The 23,826-nt window shown below is 46.7% G+C and overlaps 1 protein-coding gene across 2 annotated transcripts in view; it reads left to right on the forward strand.

The window, feature by feature from the left end:
- LOC117412654 (interleukin-13 receptor subunit alpha-2-like) overlaps positions 1-23,826 on the forward strand; it is a 60,682-nt gene that overhangs the window by 1,849 nt on the left and 35,007 nt on the right. For both annotated transcript variants that reach the window (XM_034021186.3, XM_034021187.3), the window contains exon 2: positions 12,974-13,090. In XM_034021186.3, the coding sequence (XP_033877077.1) occupies positions 13,009-13,090 (82 nt within the window). In that variant the 5' untranslated portion in view covers positions 12,974-13,008. The remainder of the gene's footprint in view (positions 1-12,973; positions 13,091-23,826) is intronic.

Below are 23,826 nucleotides of genomic sequence, written 5' to 3' on the forward strand. Positions count from 1 at the left end.
CCAACGACGCCAGAGCCTTTTCTGAAAGCGGGGCCGAGAGGGGGTGACGGTTTTTAGGAATAAATGAATGTAGTATTTTGAGAATGCACTTAAACCGCAATTTAACACCGTGTGTCAGGGTGCCGTCAAGGATACAAAAAAACCAATGGTAGCTCTTACTTGTAGTAACATTCTTTAAAGAGGTAAATGGAAAGCATGTGACTTTACCCTGCGGCTTGTGTTATACTGCTGCTGAGGTATGACCGGGTCAATCACAAATCTGCACAGTAATCACATATTCCTTCATGTGTTACTGTATATACAGCATTCCCTCAACTGCTACATGCATATTGAAAAAAGTTATTGAAAAAAGTTACAATAACTTTGGTGAACCACCATTAGAAAAGGATGAAATCTAAGTTTTTATATATATAGAGAGATAGATAGATAGACAGACATCCATACAGTCGCAGACAAAAGTATTTGGGCAGTTCAAAAAATGAGAAAAACCCACAAAAAGTTGTTTCTATCATTTCTAATTGTTATATTGAAAGATATACATTAAATTCAGCTTGATAATAAAACAACACATTATTACATAACATGCATAAAATACTTTTGTCAAAGTATGAAATTAGTTTTTGCATGTTATTTTTCATTTTAAGTATGTTATGTAATTTGTTTTTATTATAAAGCTGAATCTCTAATCTTTTATATCTTTTACATAGAACAATTCAGAAATCATAGAAATCACTTACTTTGTGGTTTTTCTCAATTTTTTTTTTTTTTTTTTTTTTAACTGCCCAAATGCTTTTGCCAGCGACTGTGTATATATACAGGGTGATTAGAAAGTAAGTTTACCACATCAATGATATGGTGCGTTAATGTGGTAAACTTACTTTCTAATCACTATATCTTTCTATCTATCTATCTATCTATCTGTCTATCTATCTATCTTTTATACAGCTTACCAAGAAAGTAGGTTCCTTCTAATAAAGGAATGGCCCCCTTGGCATGGCCCCCTTGGCACGGCCCCCTTGACACGAGTCATTTCGGTGCCCGTGGTGTGTACAATAGCTATTCTTTTGTCTTGCTTCACTTTAGATCAAAACAAGAAGATTGCCAAGAGGTAGCTCAGTAGGCAAGCAGCCAACCCGATCTTTTATTGCTCCTATTGTTTTCAACTCAATTAATGAGCCGTCTAGAACAATTCAAGGGATATTTAAGGTCTCCCCGTGCTGAATTATAACAGGATGTTTTTCTGTCCAGTAAAAGATGTACGATTCTCAAGTTCAAAGCAATTCATTTTACAAAGAAAGTCTATAACTACTGTAATTATGATGAGTATTTTTATATGAAAACATTCTTTAACAGTGGGATTTGATGCTATGATATGACAGATCTATATGCTAAGGATGTATTGGTTGACCTAAATGGAGAGCTCAGCTTGTTGCTGAAATTTTTGTGATTTATCTGCCACAGTCTGGAGGTATGCATATCTCCTTCACAAGTCTGTTATGAAACTGCTCGGTATACTTTGACTATCGTGGGGAAGCACTGATGTAGAGATTCAGAGTTTGACCCATGTGTTGTACCTGACCCTGCATGTATGTTATAGAATGACCTATGGAGCTATGCTATGTACGGGTGTTTGTGTTGTACCTGACTCTGCATAAGAACATAAGAAGAACATAAGAAAGTTTACAAACGAGAGAAGGCCACTCAGGCCATCTTGCTCGTTTGGTTGTTAGTAGCTTATTGATCCCAGAATCTCATCAAGCAGCTTCTTGAAGGATCCCAGGGTGCCAGCTTCAACAACTTTACTGGGGAGTTGGTTCCAGACCCTCACAATTCTTTGTGTAAAAAAGTGCCTCCTATTTTCTGTTTTGAATGCCCCTTTATCTAATCTCCATTTGTGACCCCTGGTCCTTGTTTCTTTTTTCAGGGCATAAAAGTCCACTGGGTTGACATTGTCTATACCTTTTAGGATTTTGAATGCTTGAATCAGATCACCGCGTAGTCTTCTTTGTTCAAGACCTGAATAGATTCAATTCTTTTAGCCTGTCTGCATACGACATGCCTTTTAAACCCGGGATAATTCTGTTTGCTCTTCTTTGCACTCTTTCTAGAGCAGCAATATCCTTTTTGTAACAAGGTGACCAGAACTGAACACAATATTCTAGGTGAGGTCTTGTAAAGTTTTAACATTACTTCCCTTGATTTAAATTCAACACTTCTCACAATATATCCGAGCATCTTGTTGGCCTTTTTTATAGCTTCCCCACATTGTCTAGATGAAGACATTTCTAAGTCAACATAAACTCCTAGGTCTTTTTCATAGATACCTTCTTCAATTTCAGTATCTCCCATATGATATTTATAATGCACATTTTTATTGCCTGCGTGCAGTACTTTACACTTTTCTCTATTAAATTTCATTTGCCATGTGTCTGCCCAGTTCTGAATGCTGTCTAGATCATTTTGAATGACCTTTGCTGCTGCAACAGTGTTTGCCACTCCTCCTATTTTTGTGTCGTCTGCAAATTTAACAAGTTTGCTTACTATACAAGAATCTAAATCATTAATGTAAATTAGGAATAGCAGAGGACCTAATACTAATCCCTGTGGTACACCACTGGTTACCTCACTCCATTTTGAAGTTTCTGCTCTAATCAGTACTTTCTGTTTTCTACATGTTAACCACTCCCTAATCCATGTGCATGCATTTCCTTGAATCCCTACTGCGTTCAGTTTGAGAATTAATCTTTTATGCGGGACTTTGTCAAAAGCTTTCTGGAAATCTAAATAAACCATGTCGTATGCTTTGCAATTATCCATTGTCCGAGAAAACCCAACAGAGCTCAACCAAGTGTGTGCAAAGTGCCGCAAAATCCAGGACTTGCTTAAACTAGTAAGTGTGCTAGAAATGGAGATGCAGGTAATGAGACCGCAACAGTAGCTTGAGGAGCTGGCACACCCACAATTCATGGAAGTCTGCACCCCTAGCAACTGAAAGCCACCAGGGAGATAGAGGGTCGAAACAGCTGGGTTCAGATAGGCAGAAGCAGGGAAAAAAAAGAAACTTTGTCAAACACAACCACCAGAAATCCAAACATCCAACAAATTTGAACCACTTCAACATTTAGATGATCAAACCCAACATCAAGAGAACAAAAGGAACAACATCCGAAGGCTTCACCTATCTTGAACATTGGAGGACATTCTACAACAAGGACTATCTATATAGGTTGGACGGACTATACTTAAACAAAAAGGGAACCAAGCTACTCGGACGAAGGATCCTTGAGGAGGTCCAGAAGCATTTAAAATAGAAAGGAAGGGGGGAGAAAACAAAAAAAACAGAAGGGAGACCACATCAAAACAAAGGCAACAACTCAGGTAAAACAGCTATTAAATGTATTTATCTTAATGCTAGAAGTCTCAGAAACAAAATGTTAGAACTTGAAGCTACTGCACTAATAAGTAACTACGATGTGATAGGTGTTATCCATTTTTTTGGAAGTTTAGTTTAGCTTCTGCAGCTGTCAACCTGCTTTCAAACTGCTTCTAACTGTTCTGTACTTGTCCACTTGTACTTCTCCCATGCTGTCGCATCCACACGCTGTCACATCCACACGCTGTCGCAGGAAGCAGTGCAGTGTTGTTCTTATGGATTTTGTGTGAGTGCAGTATTGTGTGGTTGTTTTTATGGATTTTGTGTGAGTGCAGTATTGTGTGTTTGTTTTTATGGATTTTGTGTGAGTGCAGTATTGTGTGTTTGTTTTTAGGGATTCTGTGTGAGCGCAGTATTGTGTGTTTGTTTTTAGGGATTCTGTGTGAGTGCAGTATTGTGTTTTTTCAGGGATTCAAGGCTTTGTTTTCTTGTATTAGAGTCTTCAAGTTCTGTTATCTGTGAGTTTATGACATGTAATTGTTTACAAGATCATAAGATATATTTTCAGGAACTCGACAAAACCAATTTTAAATTTTCCAATGGTTGAAAAACCAGAGGTTGAAAAACAGCAGACTGCTGAATTAACGGTACAGCAATTCTGCTTCACTTAAAATGCATGTGTTAAAAATATATAGTTATAAATGTAGTTACAAATAACAGTACAGATGGGAATCGCAGTGCACGCTGTGCCTCTATTGCAAAATAAGAAAAAGTAGTAGTTTTCAGTGTTGACAGGAGCAATACCTTATATCTGTTTCGAGGAGTGTGGAGAGCTGTGCAGACGTGCCTCGGATGTGCATCTGACTACTAAAATGAATGTGTTCTGTCTCTGAAGACACAATCAGTGTCTGGACTCTCTATATTGCCTTCTGGCCTGGATTAACATCAAACCAGCTCCATTGTTACAACAGGGTGGAATCTTCTTCTGTAGACCTATTAGTTTAAGCGGACTGCACAAGACGGGATGACAGAGGAAAACATTCTCTCAGCTGTGTCACCTTGCCAACCATGAAGCTCCGCCTGGAATTGACACTGCTGACACAACTAAAAATGTTATTTTATTGTACATTACATGTGTTGCTATTTACAAAAATGCTGACTGGCTGTGAATTACTATCTACAATACTCGCGTACACATGCGGTCTTCATTAAAGTCTCAATTTAAAGACATTACGTTTCACTGTAGCCCTCGGGATGAAATTGTTAGCTATGTGGCTATTTTTTTATTTTTTTAATTAGCAGTGGGAGAAAACCGCTTCAACAAGTACAGTAGAATCTGCCAGAACTGACAGATGCTGAATTTACTATAGATACTAATGAGAGCATGCAGATATTTTCAAGTTAGCTGGGAGACTTTGTATAAATGGATTTTATATTTTTTAAACACTGTTTTTTCTGTCTTTACACTGGCTCCTTGTGCAGTATAGAATTGATTTTCCTATCAATGGAATGATATTATGGAATGCTCTGCCTTCGTTTGTGAGGGAAGCTGGGACTGTTACACTTTTCAAGGCAAGACTAAAATCGCACTTTTATAAAATGGCTTTCTTATCTTAGTGGGTTTTAATGTAACTTTAAATCTGCTGCTTTTGTATTATGTGTATACTGTTATTTAAATCTGTTATTTTAAATGGTCTGATTGCGGCAGTTGTATGTGTGACATGCTATACAAATGTATTGTGGTTTGTTCTTTTTTCTGCTATGTATAAAAAGAGCTGTATACATGCAATTAATAAATAAATGGTACTAGCATAAACACAAATATATATGATTTCAAGTCTTTCATTGATTTGAAATTTATAATGGGTGTTGTCAGCATGCCTGTAGTGGATGATTACTGGGCCCTAAGCACCAGGTATCCAAAAGTTGCAGATGTAATGTCTTTGAAACATTTCAAACTTTTGCCACGAAATATGCATTTTCAAGACAACACTGGATCTGAATCTAGCCAAGATTGCTGTGTCAAAATCCGACTCGTTCTAAACCACATTATAAACGATTGCTATTTTTTTGTGCACAGAAGTTGGTCGCTAATAGGCTCTTCTCAATTTGTTTAAAAAATGTATTATTTGTATAAACATGCTGTTCTGGCATTCGAAAAGTAATGTTTATTCTAGATTTCTAATTGAAAGATCAGTTTTTTCCAAAAATATTTGTACATAATTTGGAAATAGGTTAGGGTACATATATGCACAATAAGTTTTGCAAAAATTAACATGTTAAAAAAAACCCTGAAAAATATTCATTTGTGATCTGTATGTACAATAAATACAATTGAAAAACATGTTTTCTTATACATAACAACTATGTGGCCTTTTAAGAGTTAAGCAGGTGTCAAATTCTCAAATACTGTTAAAATGGGACACATTTATACTACTGTACCAGAAAAAAACCACTACCTATTTGCCATGACCAGGTAAGATTATAGTCTTCCAAAATCCTTTGCTACTGGTCAAAAGTCTAGTCTTTGAGTGCCTGTATTACTTCAGAAAGATGCCAAATTCATTCAATGAGAAGATCTAAAAATATAGCCTTGAAAGCAGGTATTCAAATTGGCATTGCTGGGCTGGAAAGGGTCAACTGGAACACATTCTTGGTCTCCCAGTTCGTGTCCTGTCATTGACGGAGTGTGTCTGGTTATACCGTCTCGCCAGGTTTGAAATTGCTGGATTTCAGCACCCAAGACAACGAGCCACAGTACGCTGCCCTAGTCCAGCCTCCAACATGTCGATTGCACGAAGGTGCAGCTCTCTTGACAGACATGGTATATTGTTTTTTTTCTGTGATTTTCTTTATTGCTTTTATTCAAGCTTGCAATTTAACAGCTGAAATCACTGCATACCCAGTGTCCAAACAACTGTTTCACTAATTAGGTGATGTTGGTGGATGAGGTGACCCAAGGGAAGCATGTAGATCTTGAAGAGAAGAGGCCCAAGAACAGACCCTTGAGGGACACCACAAGTGACCGGGTTTGCAACACCACTGCATCCAGCATAGAAAACAAACAGCATGCATCATTTACAATCCGGAGCAGAGCAGTTTCAGTACTGTGATGCGGCCGGAAGCCAGACTGCAGAGATTCAAGCAGATTGTTATCTGTGAGATGTTTCATCAGCTGGCTGGCTACAGCCCGAGTTTTGGAGAGAAGGAAAATTGAATATGGGACGGAAGTTAGGTAAGACAGCCAGGCGGTCTTGAGTGCAGCAGGAACCAGGCCTGAAACCAGGGAAAGGTTGAGAGTGTGCATAATGGAAGGAGCAAGGTCAGAAGCAAAGAGACGGACGAGATTTGTTGGTCAGGGGTCCAAGAGGCATGTGGCAGTAGTTGATTTCAACAGTAGCCTGGAGACATTAGTAATGGAGAGAGGAGAGACGGAAGAGAGAGCAGGAAGGGCAATCGGAGGGGAGTCAAGGTGGTCAAATACTATACTGGGTTTGTGGCAGGAGAGCGTAGAATAAATGGTGTAGATTTTGTTCTGAAAGAAAGAGGAGAAATCATGGCAGGTAAGAGAGGAGGATGAATGGGAGATGGATTTATCAATGGCTGGATGCAGGATTTGATCAATGGTTTTGAAGAGAATATTTGGTTTACTGTGTCCCATGGATATGATTTCAGAGAAGTACTTCACCTTGGCAGCAGTGAGCGCGCCTGTAGCTGCTGAGGTGATCGGTTCAAATCTCTCGGTGAACTGTTAGTCGAGACGACCTCCATTTGAGCTCAGACTTAAGCAGTCGAAGTTCAAGGGTATACCATGGACAGTTGCGATGTTTCTTCACTGTTCTGGTTGTAAGCAGGGCAACTGTGTCAATGATCTGAGTAAGGGTGACATTGTAGGGGGACACCGCATCATCGACCGAAGACAGACGAGTACCAGTCAGAGGAAAAGAAGACACACATTCTGAGAGTATTATAGGATTTAGCAGATTTTTGGGACGGAAGGAAATAACAGTATCAGTAGTGGCTGAAGGTGCGGGAAGATTAATATTGGCAGTGATTAAGAAATGGTCTGAGAGAGAGATATCTGACTGAGAGATTGGAGATATCAAGACCCCTGGTGATGAGCAGATCCAGGGTGTGTCCACCGGTGTGAGTGGGAACGTTGACAGATTGAGAGAGTCCAAGACAGTACAGGAGCGTGACAAAGTTGGTCACTAGAGGGGAAGAAGGCAAATCGACATGGATGTTGAAATTCAGCTAGTTCATTTAAGAGGAAGGAAAAGGGAAAGTCTGTAGAACGTTTCTGGATCTGATGTTGGATAGTTTGCCCGTTTTTGTTTGCCTTCCCGCTAGACAAGGTATTTCAAGAGCAACACCTGCAAATAATATATAATATGCTGAATAACACCGTGTAACACATTTTTTTTTTTTTGGTTCAGTAAGTGTTATTTCCTAATTGCTAATGCCTCAAAAGTATAGAAAATGGCTATTATTCCCCACAAACTTTGCTTTTGTGACCAGGACAGTGATATTTTGAAATGTACCTATTTTCCAGAACATTCCAGATAGATTCAGTGCTGAGTAAACTTGGATTAACTTCTAGAACTTTCCAGTAATATAAATAGTAGTATAAATACAGGGGCCTTAAGCCCACCAGTTCAGTTTAGTTCCAGCTGCCTAAGTGGATACATATCTGCATTTTTCTGAAATGGCATCAATGTGACCAGTCTGTTCGAGGCAATCGGCATTGCCTGTAACCAGAATGAGTGGCGCCTCTTCATTGACAGCTCATCCAGGAGCCTCAAAGCCGTGCTGCTCCATAATGGTAACAAGTACCTGTCTCTTCCCCTGGCTCACTCGGTGCACCTCAAAGAGGATTACAACAGCATCAAGACCTTGCTGGACGCCTTGAAGTATGATGAGTACAGCTGGGAGGTCATAGGAGACTTCAAAATGGTGGCATTCCTGATGGGTCTCCAAGGCAGTTTTACCAAGTTTCCCTGCTATCTTTGCCTTTGGGACAGCAGGGACACCAAGGCGCACTACCACAGGCGGGACTGGCCACAGCGGACCGAGTTCTCTGTGGGGAGGAACAACGTCAAGTGGGAGCCACTGGTGGACCCCCGGAAGGTGCTGATGCCACCACTGCACATCAAATTAGGCCTTATGAAACAATTTGTCAGAGCTCTAGATAAGGAGTCAGCAGCCTTCAAGTACCTTCAAGACTTCTTCCCTAAGCTGTCTGAGGCAAAGGTCAAAGCTGGTGTCTTCGTCGGACCACAGATAAAGAAGATCCTGGAGTGCAATGAATTCCCCAAGAAGCTCACTAGTAAGGAGAAAGCGGCTTGGAACAGCTTTGTCGCAGTGGTTCGGGGCTTCCTGGGCAATCACAAGGCCGAAAACTATGTGGAGCTGGTTGAGAATCTGGTGAAGAACTATGGCACAATGGGCTGTAGGATGTCCCTCAAAGTCTATATCCTTGATGCTCATCTTGATAAATTCAAGGAGAACATGGGAGCGTACTCGGAGGAGCAAGGCGAGCGCTTCCACCAGGATATACTGGACTTTGAACGCCGCTACCAAGGACAGTATAACGAGAACATGATGGGAGACTACATTTGGGGGCTGATTCGTGAAAGTGATTTACAGTATAATCGTAAATCTCGAAAAACTACTCACTTCTAAATCTTTTGTAGTCATTTTTGTATTACTTTAGTATAAATACATGTTAATTTGGATACATATGTTGTTTTTTTCTGACTTTATGTGAACGAAGAGACACAAATTCGCACGTTTTCTAATAGGAAATAGGTAAATTTCAAAATATCACTGTCCTGGTCACAAAAGCAAAGTTTGTGGGGAAGAATAGCCATTTTCTATACTTTTGAGGCATAAGCAATTAGGAAATAACACTTACTACCCAGGAACAAAAATTGTGTTACATAGTGTAATCTGCTGCTGCACTCGTATTGTGTTGGTGGCACTTAGAAACTCATCAAGAGCTTCTTTCCATTGAATTCGAGGATCTGTAACAAGCTTTCCTGCATTGTGATGCTTTCCATATCCTGCTTGTGTATTTGCAAACACAACACAAGTTTTACAAAGGGCACCCTCAAGTTCTGAACTGTAAGCAGTGTATCTTTTCAACCAGCTAAACTGAAAACGACGTGCTTGTTTCCCTTGTTGTACAGGAGGAAAATCATACGATTCTGGTGGCACCCAACAAGAATGAATAAGCTTGTAGCGAACATCATCAGGGATACTTGATTGACCTTTTGAGGACAGATTCAGAAATCTGCCAGTATTGTATCGGTCAGAGTTTCACAGCTGTGACTGAGTCTGTGTTGATGAAGTTTCAGTCTTTTTGAAGCGAGTTTTGACACTCGGGCACCGCGATTGAAGATAACGCTCCAAGAGTTACAGAGGAAGTCTCTGAATCCTGGCTAGTACAGGTTGATGGAGCAGAGGTCAAGGTTGGCTTGACTTGCCTGACAAAAAAGTTTGACAACTTTCATCATTTTGCCTTTTTTATCCATATTAGCCTGTTTGAACAATCAAATCAATCAATCTGAAAATGAAATTTGGGGGCGGGACTGCGATGCCTTATTTGCTCATAAAACCGTGCTGTCTTTCATTGGATGAATTGATCTTATGACCATCACCTTAGTCAGGTGTTAATAATAATAATAATGATGTTTTTAGAGCAGTCCACCGTCAGTATTTATTTCCGATGACTTAATTGCCCAAGCTAAAGAGAGAATAAATGACGCTCTTTAAAACACTACCGCCCCTTGCCTCCTGCTTTTTCTCCTTTGTTCTGATTTTTTCTCCTTTGTTTTGGTTTCTCAATTAAAACAGAGAAATGTGTTAATTGTTAAATTAGTAAGTGGTGTGATTCATATTATGGATTGTTATTTTAAACGTGATTCAAATGTGATTGGAGTTAGACTGCAGTTGTTTGATCAGGAATGGGGGTATTTTTTAAACTAGATAAGTCAGCTATTGAAAAGAAGCGTTACACTTTTCACGGGCTATAAACACCAAAACTGGGATGGTTTGAAGAATAATTTAGCCAAAAACATTACATTAAACAAAATATACAAATAACACATTTTTGGATTATATCGTAATTAAGAGACACTAATCACTCAATAGAGATCAGTTGAATCTGTGGTGTAGTAGTAAATAAAAAAGTGAGTAAACTCCAGTTTGGTGGTGTTGAACAGATAGATTGAACAGATAGATTGTTATTGGCCCTCAGCCAACCACAGCACCCCATACAGTTCTTTCCCCTCTCAGGTGCTGTTCATGCTTCACGTGTACAGTTCTGTGAGCACCCTTTCATGGGCTAGGATGAAGGCTACTAGCACTAGCAGGTCCAGTGTTCCTATCAACAGAACATTAACATAACATAAACAACCAATCACAGAACACTCTCACACACACAGAACACGCAGTCCAGTGGCCACGCCCCCCTGCTTGCGCTGTAGTTCTGACTGAGAGCTCTCAGCTGTCAGTCTCATGTGCAGCAACACAACCCAGACGCTGTAGAAACATTTACCTGCCGAGAGAAGCTTTATAGCAGGGCTGAGCTGTCTTTCTGTTTGTTTGTTTGGTTGGGGGGGGGGGGGGGCTCTCTGGAGCTAAACTTTCAAAACAGTTTATCACCAATTTCCAAACCAATTTGCACCCCTGTTTCTCCAGTGACTTGATGGGGCAGTTTAGATCATCGGAGCACTCATACATGTAATAATCATATTTTGATATACTGCAAATAAAACATTATCCTTTTAAATGACTCCTGTGCGTTTTATTACAGTTAAGTTAATTCAATGTGCACAGTAAATCCAAGAAGTGCTTCCGGTGAAATCATGAGCTGATTTTTGCGCATTCAAAAGACTTTTTGAATGGTTTAAATAGTTGTGAAGGACTATTAAAATAAACTGTATTTTAATGTGGCTTATAACATCACTCCACTGAAGACAGTCTCTTGCTTCTCAGTACAGAGCAGAGGAACCTGATGGGGATTTACAATTACCGCTACCAATATTTTTAATTACTAGTGATTGTGTAGGCTTAATAAATGATAATAATAACAAAAAACTCGTACAGTGAGTTTTCAAAATAAGGGAGCTTTTGTAAATTGACATCTTAGTGTCCTGACTTGAAGTGAGTACCTACATAACACAAATGCATACAACTATTCCATTTTATTACATGGTCGAATGATAGACTGTGATATGGTGCTCTTTCTAATTGCATTTAAAAAGGAAACATATCAAACAGAAAAACATGACATGACATGCTTCAGACTACAATTCTCTCTGGCGCCTGTGGTTCTTATTGTGCTGTAGTTCTAGGTGGCTGATTTTGGCAGCATCCAGTACTATGTAAACAGGCACACTGTAGTTTATTTTACAAAGAATACACAGTTGACATTACTTTCATCACACAACAAACAGCTATTGCACCTACTTTATAACAAGACAAAACCCCTCTAAATGCAATAATCCATCATTATAAGTCCATCATACGCACATATGTGGCAGATCAATAATACCTCTGTCAGTAACATTGTATTGCCAACTGTCTTCTATTTTAAATTAGTACACTAGTACTGTATATAAAATGCATATTATCAATCAATCTGAATTTCTAAAGCAATGTTGATGCTCAATATGTCAATGCCTTTTACTAGTTGTGTGACTTTTAGACTTTCCTGCAGAATACTTTGCAATTTGTGAGTCTGGGAACATATCTACAGATTTGCTGTAGTCACAACATGTAAAGGTCGCTGCATATGTAACTTTCTTGATCTCCGCTTTTCACAGTTTTTTTGTGTTTTTGTGATCTCTTTTACTCACCACAAACATCATTTTTGCTCATGTGTCCCACCGTTAAAATGAGTCCTGCATAGTTTACAGAAAATATGACTTTTTCCAACATTGCTTGTGATTATGTGTGAATATGTTGTCCAAGAAGCTTGAAATTTTACATCAATTTACATCTCGCATGCTGTGAGAGGAGCTGCGGCTTTTTCCAGGAGACAAGACGCTTCAGCTTCACTTCAGCCCCGCTCTGGCAGCCGAACCTGGTGCGAGCCCATTCCCGCTTCCCCTCACCTGACCCGCTCTCCTTCTCGCGCTTGGTTTGCTTGTCTGTCGTTTTGAACTGAGCTCCCGACTACCGTTTAGCCAGGCTATTTATAGTTTAAAAACTGCTAATTAAAATGATCCAGGAGTGGGGAATGTTGTTTTTTTTTTTTTCATTTATTTTTGTGTAAAAAATATAGCGTTCATTACATGGTGCTTTATGCATGGTTAATTCATGGAAAGTTAAATTTTTTCTTCACTATATGTGGTGGGCTAACAAGGGACAGACTTTCCTCCTTCCCAGACTGTTCTTATGTTCTTAATGTTCGATCGCAATGAAAATGAAAACAAAGAGTAGTGAAGAGCTTACGGAAATGTAGCCACATGAGTGGTATAAAGATAAATGGACAATCATCGACACTTGGGATTTCCATGAAAGTATATACTGGTGGCTGATTATTCTGTCCAATATCAGTGTTCTATTTTCTAATGTTCTTTTTTTTTGCTTTAGATTGTTAAACTACAGGAGATCGCAACATTCAAGATATGGGGCACCTAAAGATTTTGAGACTGTCAATGCTGGTTTTGATATATTGGAAAATATGTAAAGCAACTCATTTAACCACAGGTAAGCTCCTTGTGAAATTCCTATTTCCAGATTTTGTCTCAAAATGGAACCAAAGCAGTTTCACATTCTGTGCAGTATGTATTCAACATCGTCTTACAACTCTATACCACAGAGTCAGGGTTGCCCTTCATAGCACAGGATGAAATCAACGTCTTACAACTCTATACCACAGAGTCAGGGTTGCCCTTCATAGCACAGGATGAAATCAACGTCTTACAACTCAGGATGAAAGTTGTGCCAAGTACAGCATTCACACTGTGACCACAACTGAACACCGCTTTCCATAATGTCAAATGTATTAATGCGTTATGAAGTGCAGCAGCAACATTTGCTGAATATCATTCTTAACGTTATGTTTATGCGGGGTCTCAATTGTAGAGATCTTCAGAGATTATCTTAATATGAATAATGTGATGCCACTATTGGCTATGAAACCATCATCCCCAACTAATTTAGTTAAATAGATGTGTTATACATATAATACACACATTTTCAACACACAAACAACAATGTTGGTGAGAAACATTGTAAGCACAATCACTGTAGTTTCTCAACACGTCCACTAGGTTCTGCTTACTGTATAAACTGGTTATCCGATTTACATTCACTTTAGCTGCTTCTAGCAGAGGATGGCTGAAGTTGGCTAAAGGACAACTCTGGAGAGGGGTTATGGGTCTGGAGCCCAGCCTGGACCAGGAACACCTTCTGCTCTGCTGCTCTAGTCTGTAAGATGCTTGAGAAGGAGAGCTTATCTGGAAGACTACTCCAATAACTTTCAAGCAGTAGTAAACATGTAATAAACAGTGAACTTCAATCAGTATTATAAGTTTGGCAGTTTATTATAACTTGGGTGGTAGAATTTTGGCCTATTTCCATGAGAATAAGGTGTGGTACTGGTTACAAACACAAATAAGAAATGCTTTAGTATGCAACACCTTCCTTTTGTATACAGTATGTCTTGTGGTCATATTTGTAGGCTGTATAAATGAACAAACACACACAGATAAATCCATTATTTGGCTTTACATGCTGTTTTGCTTGTGCAGAATAAGAGATGTAAGAAAAAGGAGTTGCTACGATTCTGAGCCCTATGTAGTAAAAGAGGTAGTGGACGAGAAAGCAATTCATCGCTCACACAAACTTTAATACTGTGGTAAAGAGCTGGGCTGGCAAGCGCAAGGTACCTGAGCTCATGGCAGTCATTAATAGGATCATCTGTCTCTGTCTGTCCCACCTCTGCAACAGAAAACCCTGCGCCCACAACGCATCTGGGCTCCTAGGATTCTACAAACAATCCAAAATACATTTTGAGATTATTATTATTATTATTATTATTATTATTATTATTATTATTATTATTATTATTATTATTATTATTATTTATTTTTAAATCAAATGTATTGTATTCTACATATAAATTCAATTAATGTATTGTACATCTTATTATTATCATTAGTAGTAGTAGTCCTATTTAAAGCCTAGTAGGCCGGACTACACCGACCGCCCAGTGGCAGTCGGTGCACCGGCCGCCCAAAGGTGGCCGGAGAAAAAATTCAATTTAGCACCCCTAAAATAGGGATGCCAACAAGGACTAGGCCTTAACTAAAAAAACAGAAAAGACCAGAAAAAAGGACTGTAAATTAAATGTTTAATAGAAAAGGGGAGGTGGAACAGAGCTCGCCCCCTAGAGCCCACTGGTCGACAAACGATGGCATGTCGCCAGCGGACTCCGCGTGGGCGTGCTCTAACTTAATCCTTGAACGGACGAGGGCCCTGAACATGGCCCCACAATCAAAGAGACCCTCCCCGATCATCTTACGCTTCCTGGTCTTGTAAATTGCCAGTTTAGCAAGAGCCAGGAGCAGATTCACGAGGAGGTCCCTCTTCTTGGTGGAGCCATGAACAGGGTGCCCGAAAATGAGGAGGTGAAAAATGCAGCCAGAACTGCAGCAACAAATTCCTCAGCAGCAGGAAAAACGGCTGCAGCCTGGCGCACAGAAAATAAATGTGACTTACCGACTCGGACTGACCGCAGAAAGGGCATGCGGCGTCCGAGTCGGTAAAGTGACGCATGATCTCTCCTGACGCGAGCGCTCCGTGCAGGACCCTCCACCCCAAGTCCCCAGCTCCCCTGGAGACCAGCGGGGAGTACAGGGCCTCCCACTGGGGACCGACGCCCTCCGGTGGTCGGAGGGTCTCCCACCAAGCGGTGTCTCGACGGGAGACGAGGGCGAGGAAGTGGAGGGTGTGGAGCGTCATCGCGTACAGGGTCCTCCTCGACACCGATCGGAGGGGCGTCGAGGAGAACTGCGAGATCCTGCTCAGGTTGTTCTCGAGGGGAGGCCGAGGGGGGGCTCGGGCCTTGGGTTTGATCAGCAGGACCGGAGAGCCGGGGGTAGGGGGGGATGGAAGATGGCTCCCCGGTCCTGAGAACTCCCTCGAGATACCTGACAGAGTCTGGGTGCAATGCTGCTTTGCACTCCCGGATCGTGCGGCCGGCCGTCCTGACGGTCGGCCGAGCCGCCCTGGCGACGAGCGACTCGGGAGTCAGCCACTCCGACCGCTCGCGATCCAGGAGATCCCAGACTCTGGTCACCTTGGCCGAGATCAGCGCGCGCTGCACTGAGGGGGACTCCAACGCCTGCGCACCCAGGTGGGGGTTGTGCAGCAGGGGCTCCAGCAGGAGTCCTTCGCCCTTGGTCGGAACGGCGTCTCGGCCGATAGAAAACATGCTCCGGGTCCTGAGCAGGTCCTGGTAAAAGACCGGCAGCTCAGGGAGACGGATTCCCGGTCGTAGCCCAGGTCGTGCAGCTGGCGCAAGAGTAGGGATACCAGCGTGCACCACTGCGGGGCCGGGACAGGAATCTCTGCAGCGTCTGGAGGCGGAAGGTGTGCACCTGGCTCTTGATGCACACCAACCCTTGCCCTCCCTCGGCCAGAGGGAGGCTCAGAACCGCCGCAGAGACCCAGTGCTTTCTGGCCCAGAAGAAGTCCGTCAGCTTCCTCTGGACCCTGGCCACAAACTCAGGGGGCGGGCTCAGGACGGTGAGTCGATGCCAAATCATCGACGCCACCAGTTGGTTAATCACTAAAGCCCGTCCCCTGAAGGAAAGCAGTTTCAGCAGACCCGACCACGACCTCAGCCTAGCAGCCACTTTGTCCTCCAACGCTCGCAGGGTTCCGAAGAGATACTCGTGATCCACCCGGTCGAATGCCTTCTCCTGATCCAGCGACAGGAAGGCGACCGACCGACCGGTCCTCCTGCAGTAGTGCAGGAGGTCCCGAACCAGGAAGATATTATCAAAGATCGTCCGGTTCGGGACCGTGTAGGACTGGTCGGTCACGTCTGCCAGCACGGACTTGACCCTCAAGGAGGCGGCCTTGGCCACGATTTTATAGTCGGTGCACAGCAGCGAGACCGGGCGCCAGTTCTTCAGGCAGCGGAGATCCCCTTTCTTGGGCAGGAGCGTGATGACCGCCCGCCTCATCGAAAGGGGCATCTCCCCGGTCTCGTAGGCTTCCGCCAGGACCCGCGCAAATGCGGGCCCCAGCAAGTCCCAAAACTTTTTGACGAACTCCACGGTCAGCCCGTCGATGCCCGGCGATTTGTTATAGGGCATCTGACCGAGAGCTCGGCCAGGGTCAGCTGGCCCTCGAACTCGTCCCTGACGCCCTCGCCGACCGTGGGAAGCCCATCCCACAGAACCCTGCACATGTCGGAGTCGACGGGATCCGGAGAGAAGAGGGCAGAGTAGAAGGCCATGGCCCTCTAGTTCATGGTCTCAGGATCCGTCAGAAGGGAGCCGTCGTCCGCCAGGAGGCAGGTGATGTTCTTGCAGTCTCCCTTCTTTTTCTCCAAAGCATAGAAGAAGTGTGTGCCGCGGTCCATCTCCCGGAGGAACTGGACACGCGAGCGCACAAACGCCCCCCAGGACCGCTGGAGCTGCAGGTCCCGCAGGGTGCACTTCTTCTCCTCGTACGCGCTCTGAGGATCTTGATCTGCGCTTTCCCCATGTCCCACCACTGATGCCAGGTGGGGAAGCGAGATCGCCTACCATGCCAGACCGTCCAAAAGTCCCGGAAAGACCGCTCAAAGCGCTCGTCCTCCAACAGGCTGTTGTTGAAGTGCCAGTAGGCGGAGGAGTGCCTAGCTGGCACCACGGCCACCGTCACGGCCACCAGGTTGTGGTCCGTGAACGGCACCGGCCTGATGTCGGAGGCGCGAACGCAATGAGCGTGGTTCCGCGACACGTAGAACCTGTCGATCCGAGACACCCGCCCCTCCCTCACCCGGGTGAAGGTGAAGGCCAAGGCGTCCGGGTGTTGCCACCGCCAGATGTCGACCAGAGAGAGCCGAGCAATCAGCTCTCTCAGGGCGGCCGACGAGAGCAAGTAGGGCTCGCGCCCCACCCGGTCCGCGGTCTCGAGAGTGCAGTTGAAATCCCCCCCCCCCCGAGGACCACAAGCTCGTCGGCGCCGATGGTGTTCAGGTGGGCCGACATCCGGCGGAAAAACTGGACCCTCGTCGGACCCATGGACGGAGCATACGCGTTCACCAGGTGAACGGTAGCGTCCCCGTCCCGGATCCGGTGGTGCAGCAGACGGCCCGGCACGACGTTGACCACATCGAGCACCGTGGGAACAAAGGACCCGGAGAAGAGCGTCGCCACCCCACAAGAGGTGCCGGTGAGGTGGCTGAACGACACTCTCCCCCCCCACTCCAGCAGCCAGTTGGCCTCGGCCTGCGGAGTGGAGTGGGTTTCCTGCAGGAAGCACACAGAGTAACCCCCTTTTTTCAGGAAGGAGATTACCTGGGCCCTGCGGAAATGGTCCTTGCATCCGTTGACGTTCACGGTCCCGATGCGATACATTGTCCTCTGTCAGATTTAGTTGGCGACACTCACGGGAGATCCTGAGATCTCCCGAAGTTCACCAACTGGTCGTGAAACTTTCGGGCACTAATGTGCACGCTCGTGCCCGAAGTTTTGCTGGCGTGGCTGGCCCTGAGGAAGGATCTCACAGAGTTTAGGATCCTCTGGAAATCCCCCCATTTGTCCAGGGCCAGTTGGACCTTGTCCCTGCGGTGGATGGTGGCCTCCAGGAAATCCAGGAGCTCCGCCGCAGGGATGTCCGGAGAAGGGCGGACAGACTCTCCGAGCCCACGCTACATGCGGACTCCGAGTCCTCCTCCCGCTCCTCCGGTTCTCCACCGCCCCCCTCGCGGTGGAGAAGCACAACGCACTCACGTTGGTGGGTGAGCGCGTTGCGTCTGATCTTGATTTTGACCGACTCTCCCAGCGCCCCCCCCCCCCCCCCAGGGGACGCGGCGGGAGAGATCGGTGGAGGGACCCTGGCGGGGACCGTCTGCACCCTCGATTTCGGGGGCGCAGACGGTCGCTCGACGTACACCGCCGAGCCGGACGGTCTCGTCGTCCCCGCTCTGGGTCCCTCCTTTGAGGTCCGAGGCACGGTCTCAGGCCCGTCCTCTTCCCTCGAAGGAAGGGGATCCACCCTCTCAGGTCCTTCCCCTCCCTCCCCTAGAGAAAGGGGATACACCCTTTCGGGTCCTTCCCCTTCCCCCGCATCAGTCACCGGGACCGCCTCGGGCGATGTTCCCCCCCGACGGCCGCGCAAGGGCCGGAGCCCTCGTCGCCGCCGGAAAGGGAAGCCCGAGGCGGTTGTTGTTTCAGGGGCTCCTCCCGCGCCCCCTCGGTGACTGGAACCGGTCCCTCGATGCTGGGTCGGGGACCGTGTTCTTGGCCCCGTTGCACTTCGGGGAGGGGATCTACCGCGAGGGCACCACCTTCTGCCCTCTTTGGTTCTTCCCCTCCCTTCCGCGCTCCGGAGACCAATGTAAGTGCGGGCTCCGCAGAGCCCGCCGCTGCCTCAGGGGTTGTTTTCTCGTCCCCCTCCGCGGCAGCACGAGGGCCGAAACCCCCGTCGCCGCAAGAGAGGGAAGTCTGAGGCAGATCTTGTTCTGGGAGGGGTGGTTCTTCCCCCCCCCTCTGACCCCTCGGTGGGGGTCGCTTGCATGGGCTCCGCTGCCTTTGCGGAGCCCCGGACCGCCTCGGGGGGTGGTTCCTTCTCCCCCTCCGTGGCAGCACGAGGGCGGGGGCCCTCGTCGCCGGTAGAGGGGGGACGCCGAGGCGGTCTCTTTCTTTTTTGGGGGCCCTCTATCGCCCCCCCGGGGACCCTCAGCAAGAGGCCGAGACGTGTGCACTTGTGTGCACACGTGGGAAGACGCGCCTGCGCCTTTCTCTTTCCCCTCAGGCTGCCAGAGGATGTCCCCTGCCCTGCCACGGCGACGGGGAGCACACCTCCGGCAGCGCTTCTCTCATCATCGTACCCGGGGATGAGGTGCTTCATTTTACGAGCGGCTTTGCCGCCCTGCCTTGCGGGGGGTGCCGTCGAGGGAGTCCCTTTGTCTGGGACTCCCCCTGACCCACCGCCAGATGGTGCGGCGGCGGGCTTCGTCTCCCCCGCTTGGCCTCCCCGGTGGACCTGGCCGCCACCTTCTTCTTGTGGCGGGCGACCAAGGTCCACTCGGCGGCCTTCTCCCCCCGCGCGCTTTCAGGAGGCGCGGAGGGTCCGGCCGCCTCGGGGGCCCTCTCTCCCTTTCCCCCCCTGGATGTTACCGGGAGGGGGGCGGGTTCTTTTTTGCCCCCCTTCTCTGCGGGCCTCTTGGAGGGCCCCGGGGGCGAGGTGGACTCGGAGGGGCGCGGTGCTTGCGATGATGGCTTGGCGCTTTTCTGGAGCTTGGGGCACCTCTTTTTTTGGTGCCCCAGCTCCTTGCAGTGAAAGCACCGCACCTCCTCCGAGGAATAAAAAATGACGTAATTGGTCCCCTCGAAGGGGACCACAAAGCTGCCCTCCGCGGTGTCCCTCCCCGCCAGGTGGACGGTCACCTGGCGGCGGAAGGACAGGATGTGGCGGAGGGCCTGGTCTCTGCAGCCCAGGGGGATGGGGTGGATGGCCGTCTTGATCTCCCCCAGGGCTTGCAGATGGGGCATTAGCAGGGCATCCTGAATAAAAGGTGGCACGTTGGACAGGATGACCCTGCTGCCCAGCCCCGCGAGGGGCTCAATGGGGACAAACATGCCCCCCATGCTGAGACCCCTCTCGATCGCGGTGTTCGCGGCTGGTCCCACCGCCTTCGCCATGGCCTTGACGAAACCCTCGATCGAGAGGGAGTCTCGCAGGAGGCACCTGACCCCGTGCCTTCTGGTGATGTTTTTAAAAGGGGCTGCAGCCTCCCCTGCAGCCACCTTTGCCCATTTTTTAGGGGCTTGTGGAGCCTGTCCACTCATTTTTATTTATTTTGGTGTGACTTATTTATTTATATATTTGTATTTTTAATTGTTTTGATGTTCAGTTAATTATTATTGTGTATTTATTTGATAAATTGTTTTTTGATGTTTATTTATTTGTTTAATAAACAAACAAAAATAAAAGCAGACACACCAACTCCCACAAAATTGTTTAATTATTTTTAAATAAACAAACAAAAACAATAATGAAGAAACAACATTATTTAAGTATATTCAAATAAAGAAACAAACAAAATACACCTACCCCTGCACTCCAATAGTGCAGGAGTAGAAAACAAAAAATAAAACAATCAGAGAGAGATTTTTTTTTTTTTTGGATAAAAAATGAAGAAAAATAACTACCCCTGCACTCCAATAGTGCAGGAGTAGTGAAATTAAAAAGAAAACAAACAAACAAAAATTATATATTTATTTTAAAAACAACAAAATAAAAATAAAACAATCAAACACAAAAGGTTTTTTTTTTTTTTCCAACAAACAAACGTATTTATTTATTTTTAAATAAATAAACAAATACAAATTGACACCCCCCCTGCACTACAATAGTGCAGGGGTAAAAGGAAAATTAAAAAAGAAATCAAAGTTTAAAACTAAAAAATAGTCTTAAACTTAAAAGAAAATCAAAAATCAAAAATTAAACCAAGGGCAAAACAAAGGAGCACACAGCCTGTGCTCCCTGCCTGCCCTTCCCCCACTCTGCACACAGCAGAGATGGGGGATTTTTAACACAAAAACTAAAACAGCTATTTACATAAAAAATAAGATCAATAAAAAGACAAAAATAAAACCTTTAAGGGAAAATTAAAAGTGTGGTGCAAATGTGATTTTAAAAGAAAAGAAAATTCAAAGAAAGAAAAAACTCTCCTGCACTTGCTTATGTAGGCAAGTGCAGGGAGAGAAAGGAAAACAACTTAAAAATAAAACAACTTAACCAGAATATTTTAACTAAAAAGGTGCACTACTACTTTAGATAAACTAAATTATAAAAATAATTCAAAAATAAAATGTTTTTAATGGGGGAAGTGAGGAGCTCCAGAAATCTGTGGCCTCACAGTAGTCCTATTTAAGGTCCGTTTGACGGGACTACACCAGCTGTCCAAAGACAGCTGGACAAAAATTCAAATTAGCACCCTTTATGGGTGCTAAAAAAGACGAACCTTAACTAATTTAACTGAAAAAACCGGTAAAAAGGACTGTAAATTATATATGCAAAACCAAAGGGGAGGTGGTACAGAGCACGCCCCCTAGAGCCCACTGGTCGACAAAGGTGGCCATGTCGCCAGCAGACTCCGCGTGGGCGTGCTCTAACTTAACCCTTGATCGGACAAGGGCCCTGAACATGGCCCCACAATCAAAGAGACCCTCCCCGATCATCTTACGCTTCCTGGTCTTGTAAATTGCCAGTTTAGCAAGAGCCAGGAGCAGATTCACGAGGAGGTCCCTCTTCTTGGTGGAGCCATGAACAGGGTGCCCGAAAATGAGGAGGGTTGGGGAGAAATGCAGCCAGAACTGCAGCAACAGATTCCTCAGCAGCAGGAAAAACGGCTGCAGCCTGGCGCAAAGAAAATAAATATGTGCTACCGACTCGGACTGACCGCAGAAAGGGCATGCGGCGTCCGAGTCGGTAAAGTGACGCAGGATCTCTCCTGACGCGAGCGCTCCGTGCAGGACCCTCCACCCCAAGTCCCCAGCTCCCCTGGAGACCAGCGGGGAGTACAGGGCCTCCCACTGGGGACCGACGCCCTCCGGTGGTCGGAGGGTCTCCCGCCAAGCGGTGTCTCGGCGGGAGACGAGGGCGAGGAAGTGGAGGGTGTGGAGCGTCATCGCGTACAGGGTCCTCCTCGACGCCGATCGGAGGGGCGTCGAGGAGAACCGCGAGATCCTGCTCAGGTTGTTCTCGAGGGGAGGCCGAGGGGGGGCTCGGGCCTTGGGTTCGATCAGCAGGACCGGAGAGCCGGGGGTAGGGGGGGGGATGGAAGATGGCTCCCCGGTCCTGAGAACTCCCTCGAGATACCTGACAGAGTCTGGGTGCAACGCTGCTTTGCACTCCCGGATCGCGCGGCCGGCCGTCCTGACGGTCGCCCGAGCCGCCCTGGCGACGAGCGACTCGGGGGTCAGCCACTCTGACCGCTCGCGATCCAGGAGATCCCAGACTCTGGTCACCTTGGCCGAGATCAGCGCGCGCCGCACCGAGGGGGACTCCAACGCCTGCGCACCCAGGTGGGGGTTGTGCAGCAGGGGCTCCAGCAGGAGTCCTTCGCCCTCGGTCGGAACGGCGTCTCGGCCGACAGAAAACATGCTCCGGGTCCTGAGCAGGTCCTGGTAAAAGACCGGCAGCTCGGGGAGACGGATTCCCCGGAGGTCGATCCAAAGGAGCTGCCGGTCGTAGCCCAGGTCGTGCAGCCGGCGCAACAAAAGCGACGCCAGCGTGCACCACTGCGGGGCCGGGTCTGCGTAGAGGAATCTCTGCAGCGTCTGGAGGCGGAAGGTGTGCACCTGGCTCTTGATGCACACCAACCCTTGGCCTCCCTCGGCCAGAGGGAGGCTCAGAACCGCCGCAGAGACCCAGTGCTTTCCGGCCCAGAAGAAGTCCGTCAGCTTCCTCTGGACCCTGGACACAAACTCAGGGGGCGGGCTCAGGACGGTGAGTCGATGCCAAAGCATCGACGCCACCAGTTGGTTGATCACTAAAGCCCGTCCCCTGAAGGAAAGCAGTCTCAGCAGACCCGACCACGACCTCAGCCTAGCAGCCACCTTGTCCTCCAACTCCACCCAGTTGGCTGCGACCGAGGTCTCCGCGGGGCTCAGGTGGACTCCCAGATATTTAAAACTGTCCGCGCTCCACTTGAACTGCTGGAGCGCGACAGGGAGGGAGTCCACCCGCCAGGGACCCACCAGTAACCCGGAGCACTTGTCCCAGTTGATCCTGGCAGAGGAAGCGGCAGAGTAGACGCTCTGGCAGCTCCGCATCCTCTCCAGGTCAACCGGGTCGGAGGCCACCAGGAGCACGTCGTCGGCGTAGGCCGACAGGACCACCCTCGTGTCCGGCGCGCCGAGCGCCAACCCCGTGAGCCTCCTGCGAAGGAGGCAGAGGAAGGGCTCGATGCACAGCGCGTACAGTTGTCCGGACAGAGGGCAGCCCTGACGCACTCCTCTCCTGAACACGAGGGGCGCGGTCAGGGACCAGTTAACCTTTACAAGGCACTCGGCAGAGGCGTACAGCATCCGGAACAGGCCGACAAAGCGCGGCCCGAATCCGAATGCTCGCAGGGTTCCGAAGAGGTACTCGTGATCCACCCGGTCGAACGCCTTCTCCTGATCCAGCGACAGGAAGGCGACCGACCGACCAGTCCTCCTGCAGTAGTGCAGGAGGTCCCGAACCAGAAAGATGTTATCGAAAATCGTCCG

Source organism: Acipenser ruthenus, chromosome 16 (assembly GCF_902713425.1).
Source record: "Acipenser ruthenus chromosome 16, fAciRut3.2 maternal haplotype, whole genome shotgun sequence".
Lineage (NCBI taxonomy): Eukaryota > Metazoa > Chordata > Actinopteri > Acipenseriformes > Acipenseridae > Acipenser > Acipenser ruthenus.